Below are 7,317 nucleotides of genomic sequence, written 5' to 3' on the forward strand. Positions count from 1 at the left end.
TGCAATGAAGTATGAGTGGAAGAAAATGACAAAGAATTCGAGACGAAAATGTGTTGTTATTGGAACCACCACTTTTGCTCTGCTGTTTCTTCAACATCTTTATTTCTTTTTTACATTTTTTTTAAATAATCTTTGTTCTACATCTTCATCTACCTGCTTTTATTGACTTTCAACTAATTAAGTAATTAATTATAGGGCTATTTGAATTGATTAGAGAAAAAAAAGGTCATTTTTAATAATTTTATAAAAATCTTAAAAGTGTTTTAAAAGAGGTTATTAGTTTAAATGGTATAGAAAAATATCATTGTTTATCAATTATAAACCGCAATAGACATCTATCGCGGTCTATTAATAGTGACATTTTGCTATATTTGTAAATAAGTTGATTTATTTTTCTTTATTTGAAAACAATCCTTATATTTTGAGAAGTTGCAAAATACTTCAATTTTTCTTAATTAAGTATTCGAAAAGCTAAACCAAACACAATCATAAATTTAAATAATTAAGATTTAAAAGTTTGAGGGTCGATCTCTGCCGACATTATGACTAACAATGGAACGAAATTAATTAATTTAATTTCATAGAAAGCTAGCTTGAAGAAAATGGATTATACAATAATGTGTCAAGTTCTCAACCAACCATTGAATAATTTCATGGTTTGATAACCTGTTACAGATATTTAAATTTTGGACATTGGTGTACGCATTTTTCTCTTATCTTTTCAATTAATAATTAAGATTTAATAGGCAAAGTTTAAATTATTTTTAGAATTTTATATGGGTGGGAGTGGAAGTGGAAGTGGAAGAGCCATAAAAAGTGCTTATCAGTTTAAATATAAAATGACATGTTGACACGATCTTCAAAACAACTTGAACAGTAGCAATTATTTTAATCCCCACTCTTCTTCTTTTCTTTATTTGGTAAGACGGTTTACTTTAAATATGATAATCATAGACACAAACACAAAAACATTATAACATTTAATACGAATAATTAAATGTTGTCCTATGCCACATTTTCATTCTATTTTGCGAATATATATATTTATATATAACACAGTAAGTAATTCTTTAACTTTTGAGATAAGTTTGAATTATATTCCTTAACTTCTAATATTGCATAAGTATTCTTCAGTGGCTCCCCTCTCAAGATCGTGTTTTCTTCGTTTGAGTTCACTATTTATGATTGGATCTCAATTTCTTTCTATTGGATCGAATACCCATTTAGATTTCATGGACTCCAATACCATATTAGATAACATGTGCTTTCATCTCAAAATCAATTAACAACTAAAAGAGTATCTCATCTATTTTTCCAATGTGGAATGATTATGTAAGATTAGGAAAATCGAAAAAATATGTGACGTGGAGAGAATCCGAGATTGAATTGGGGATTTGAATCGGGGACCTAGAATAGCTAGAAATAGAAAATTTGAATAATAATACATACATAATCTTTAGAAAAAAACTGCGTACAAAATAGAAGGATCTGGCCGAGATTTCGCTCAAAGTTGATGGTTTGAATGCTTCAATAAAGAAGCTTGATCTTTTTTCTTTTTGGTTTAGCGATCAAAGCCATTTATACAAATAGCTAAAAAAGAGTTTTATTTGTGAAAGATGAATTTTTTATGCTATTACTAACCAAAGTTGTATTCTTATATAATTTAACTAATTTTTTTTTTTTTTTTTGAAATACCAAAAAGCTATCTTAATTAACACCTTACTAATTTTGGTCAACGTACCAGGCAGTTCATTATCCACAAGTCGTCGGACAAGGTAATTAAATTCATACATGTAGAAACTAGAATTAAAGACGTATTTCAATTATTAAAATAAAAACAAAAACAAAACATACATTCGAAAATAGTAGATGCCAGTTGGTTTGAATTTGGTTTTATTAAGGAAATAAATCAGACACAGAAACAGAACATTATGAATCAAGCCAACCGCGGTGGTCCCCAAACAATAGTTGTAATTGATAACTATTAATAGCCGTAAAAACCCGTCAATATTTCAATCTCAATCTAAATTGACTTTATAAAGAAATAATAAAACAATTCCAACTACCATTACTTGATTAATAATAGTGACCGATGAGGACTTACTCACAAAATTTCTAGTACTACAGTAGTGTAAACATCATACTACTTCTATTCATAATTTGGTATAAAGAAGTATTCAAAAGTAAGGTAGAATTCAAAAAAATAAAATAATATATCATAAAAAATCGTATCGAATGTTAAATGAAAGATGTATGTACTACCATCGTACTACAAATTTTTCCAAACCTCAATTTACAAACTAACTACCACACAACAAATTAGGTTACATGGTTGCATAAAGAGTAACAAGCCAACCCCAATAGAGTTGAGATTAAAATAATGGTGGTGCTCTCTAGCACAAAAAAAAATGAAAAAGGTAACTATGGCACAGACTAAATTATCACACATCAAATTGGGTTAGATGGGTAAGAAATTTGTTTACTTACTGAACTCAAATTGAATCAAGCCAAGAATCAAAATCATTCTTTGCAATGGAGTTGGTTCCAGAATGAAGTGAAAGAGATTGGATATGACTGTTGGTAGGCTTTTCTTTACGAGATATTAGATAGGATGTATCTTGAAGCAATTCATCCAAGGCATCATCAAGTTCTGAAGCAATGGGTGCCTTCTTTGCTGAATATGGACCTTTATTTGGAAGGTGAGGAGAAGCTTTAAAGACTGCATCTATGCAGGACGAGCTACTCGGTGTGGTGTTGTCTAGGTTTATTGTATCACTAAATGAGTTCAGAAGCATATCCAGTTCAGCTTCAGCAGATGTTGCATCAAGCTTCGAGAGTTTTTTGTTTGGATTTTCGGTCGTGAACTTCGTGTTAAGTTGTTCTGTATACTTTGGAGCCTTGGTTTGGCTGGATATTTCCCACTCGATTGGATGGGCATTATAATGGACCTTGTTTGACAAAGTTGGCGATGGATTGAAGGTTGGATCTTGATGGATACTTCCAAAGTAGCTAGACGAAGAAGCTATGGTCACATCTCGAACTACATCTTTGATGTTTCCTTTCTCTGTGACAGATGATATTTCAATATTTCTTGCTCCCCCTTGATACTCTGATGTTTGTATCTGAGATGACTGCTGATCATATACCGTCGTTCCGTCTGCATGCTGTAGCAAGGGGAAAAAAACAGTGCCTATGATTCAAATTCAAAGCAATTTAACTTTCAAGGACTACATGCTAACTTCTAATTGTGAAGGAAGAAGAGCATTTTTAAATGATGATTTAAGAAGCTAAGAATTCACTTGAGGCATTTAAAATTAACTCCTAACAAAATTTTATAGTTCATCCAAGAGTGTGAAACGTCAGGCGTACCAGTTCTGATGGTAATATATCTTCCTCGATAAAGAGCCTCTGTGCTACATTTAATTTTTGAAGTTGATCTGCTAACGTGTGCAAATTCAATGAAAGAAATGAAGCCTGCAAAAATGGAAAAGAATCCAAAAAGGTAGAACAGAACTATGAAATCATTGAAATGTCATAATAAGAAAAAAAGATAGAGAGATCGGCTAGAGGAATCTTCAGAAGATTCTAAATGGTACTTGGCCACCCCCCCTCCCCTCTTGCATCTACTGAATGGACTAGATTGACTTTAACGAATCATCCCTTCAACGATCACAAGGCAATAATTTGGACTAGCATTATTAGTGCGGTTTTATCAAAGAATTGGGAGGAAAGAAATGATCACATACTAGATTCTTCTATTTTTAATGCGCTTTTTTGGTGTAAACATTTACAGCCCCATAAAGATCATAACCTAGGTTATCTTCTTTTCACAAATTGGAAGCAATTTTTATACACCCTTTGATAGAGTTATTTAGTATATCCTTTGGATTATTTCATTCATCAATGAAATTGTTTTTTATCCCTCCCATCAACAAAAGAAGGGCTAGAAGAACTTTAGAAAGGTTAACAGATACACTTCCAAAGCCATGATGAAAATGAGATTATGAGAAATAATTGTCAAATGGCATGGCAGGAACAGAACACATAGTCATACAAATATCTTTTCGTCCCATCAAACAGCTGAAATAACGTGTAAAACAAACTCCAAGAGCCTGTAAGGAATTGATTGTACTTCAAAGGAAAAGCAAACACAAGAAGGCGTAAAATGTTGTAATAGCATATACTTCAAAAGTTCTTCTCGAACACAGTATGATTCATATTTATTTATGTTCAGGTTTCCCAACGTTTTTTTTTATAGAAACTACGTTTAGAACAAATGAAAGAACACAAAAGAATACAAAAACACCAAGCCCCAGAAAATCCCATCTGCCACAAATGGATTTCAGGAACCAGAAACTTATATCTAAATTTAAAACCCCCGCTGTTCAAATCAACACAGGATCCAAAAACTTGAGCTACTGGACTACTTTATTTTATTCTCAACACACAAAAAAAATTATTAATAACTGAGTGATTACCTCAGGAATTGCAGTGGCTGTTTCATCCACAATGAAACTGTCATCTTCAATCAAAGACAAGAGACCTTCCCCCCTCGCTGCAAGCATAGCAGATCCTCCACCACTTAACCCACCTGTTACATTATGCATATAAACCTCTCTATAAAACTCTTCATCCTTGATATCGAAATGCTATATATTACTAACACTACTAATTGAATCCATCAAAACAAAGAAACACAATTCTCTTTTCTATGTTCAAAAGAGGTTTAAGCAACCCATTAAGACGGTGAAAAATAAATGATTATGTCATAGACTCATAATGCATAGAAAGAAACCGAATTTTTAGACGGCATTGGACCCATCTTCTTATACTCTTGCAATAAACAGTGTGCCAATTCAACCCCAGCTTAGAAAATCAATTACAGTAACTCTACAATCAACCAAACTGATTGAGACGTATATATTTTTCACTTCCAAGAATAGCACATTCACATGTTCATATCAGCAACCATTCAATGACTTAAAATTTTCTTTAAAAACCGACCTATTTATAACAATTCAAAAGAGTAAAAAAGGGACTTACTCGGAAGAACATCATCCAAAGACGGAAAAACATCCATTGAAGTAGACGACTGCATCTGCGATCGAGCCTCGGCAATGAGGTGGCGATAATCAGCCCCTTTAGTCTTTGGCAAAATAACATCGGGAATTGGAGCCGTAGCTTCACCGTACCGATCCCAGTTTGAGGGAAGTTTAGGCGCAGCCTGGGAGAGGAGATTTCCATCTTTGGAGGGATGTGGGAGCGAAATTTTGGATTCATTTGGGGAGGATTTGTGTTTGTGATTTGAATGAGACTTCTTAGTATGGTGTTGAGAGTGAGCTCTCTTAGATTTTGCTAAGGCTTTTGCATCCATCTACGCTGCGGATCGAAGTTGTGTATGATGAACTGTTGAGGGTTTGTGGCGTATACCAAATGGTAACTAGTTTTATTGAATAACGAATAAGCATGCGAGGGAAGAATTATTAGAGAGTTAAAACAAAATAGAATCCTAAAAAGAAACTAAAATCTAAATAATTAATCTAATATTAAACTAAGATTATTCTGAATTTATTAATTTATCATAATCCTGTCACATCAATTCTTAACTATTTAACCAAAAATAAGCTTGTGTTTATATGTTCTTGTATTTTTTTGGTTTAATATAATGGAAAATGGTTTAAAATGACCCAAAAGGCCAAAACGCAAAAATAATTGATCTGTTCTTTTGAATACTTGCCCTTTTTTTTTTTTTTTAGATGTGAAATACTAATTTTGCCCTCGCATTTAAAATGTTTCCACGCCACTTAGAACAACTCGATCACACGTTCCGTTAGACTTGTTCTCAAGTACCAAGTTCGTCCAAGCACTACATCCAATCACGCTTTCAACCGAGCTCTATCTAACAAAGGAATTTTCCCACTTCTACGATCGTTCATTTGTTTATATTGAATGAGGCATATAATTTCCTTGTGCTCTGCCGATGTATTGTGTTTGTTGAGTATGTTTTCTTTTTCTTTATGGCCTATATGTAAATGCTTATCATTTCTTGGTGCACTGTATTTTGTATATGGGTTTTGATTGCTAGATATAGCATTTGCAATCACTAAGCATAGGGTGTGCGATTGTTAGGTATATGATTTGTGATCGTTGAGTATAGAATTTATGATCGCTATGTAAAGGGTTTGTGATCCCCAAGTATTGATCATCGATCATTCATCATATGCATGAAAGATTTTAATGCCAAGTTGAAGGACATTAAACTATAAATCCAATGTCTATGCGCGTTAAGTAGCCATTTAAATATAAATATATCTCTCATGTATGTTATCGTTAATCAATTTGGGTTGCGATCGCTAACATTTATGGTTGATGATTGCTTACAGTAGGGTTTGTGATTGCTTATCTATATAATTTGCAATTACTTACTGAAGAAAATCGAACACGAGGATTTCCATGAGGAGCGGAAAGATCTTTCCAAATTACAATCGTATATGAACTTTACAATTACAATCACAAATGGAAACCTGCGATTATGCATAAAATAGCAATTACAGCATGCTTTACTACAGATTAAGCGAAAAATCAACAAACCTTTATAGACTCATCTTCAAGTTCCTTGATCACGAACGCTCAATCACTGCAACACAGCAACACACGAACGTTTGTCCAACACGACCGCTACATTGCACGATCACTGCACGCTCGAACAAAACGATCACCAAGGTCACGAACACTGCGAACGGCCTCCACAGAACCTCGACTGTGTCGAGTTGAGTATGACGCCACCAAGAAGGTTGCCTTGGTATTCTCGGTGTGAGAATCCAGAGGGTGGGCTTTGTGTAGACTTAGTTTGAGGCAAAAAATCAGAGGAACCACAATTGTGTAAATTATTGAGCAAGTGGGAGATGGAACAACCTATCATATAGGTCGATGCCCAATCGTTTAGGAAAAGCTATATGATTGTCTAGAAAAAGCTATACGATCGTTTAGCTCATCGTCTAGCTGAGTGTCTATCGTATAAGAACACTCCACGATCGTTTAGCTAACTCCAAGTTGTCGCTTCGTAAATCTGATTTATTTGACAACTTCTCCGTGAGAATTTTCCGAGAATGGAAATCTCAAAAACACAATTTCTTCAAATCTTATTTCTTTTCTTACTAAAATTAGGAAAACATTTTTCCTTTTATCTCATGATTACCATGAAACCACCAATAACCTCCCACTCAATTGGTTATTAGAGAAAAAGAGATAATTATCCAATAATTAATATTATTATAAATATAAATGATAACTAACTTACCAAAATATATTTATAAC

The 7,317-nt window shown here is 33.4% G+C and overlaps 1 protein-coding gene across 1 annotated transcript; it reads right to left on the reverse strand.

The window, feature by feature from the left end:
- Positions 1 to 2,194: 2,194 nt before the first annotated feature.
- On the reverse strand, positions 2,195 to 5,504 carry LOC120077652 (uncharacterized). Its single transcript, XM_039031608.2, has 4 exons — positions 5,044 to 5,504; positions 4,479 to 4,591; positions 3,370 to 3,474; positions 2,195 to 3,164 (listed from the first exon to the last, which is right to left on the reverse strand). The coding sequence occupies exons 1-4, from the start codon at positions 5,372 to 5,374 to the stop codon at positions 2,493 to 2,495; spliced, it is 1,221 nt and encodes a 406-aa protein (XP_038887536.1). The 5' UTR covers positions 5,375 to 5,504; the 3' UTR covers positions 2,195 to 2,492.
- Between the last annotated feature and the right edge of the window lie 1,813 nt (positions 5,505 to 7,317).

Source organism: Benincasa hispida, chromosome 5 (genome assembly GCF_027475165.1).
Source record: "Benincasa hispida cultivar pf3 chromosome 5, pf3_genome.v1.1, whole genome shotgun sequence".
In the NCBI taxonomy this organism is placed as follows: domain Eukaryota; kingdom Viridiplantae; phylum Streptophyta; class Magnoliopsida; order Cucurbitales; family Cucurbitaceae; genus Benincasa; species Benincasa hispida.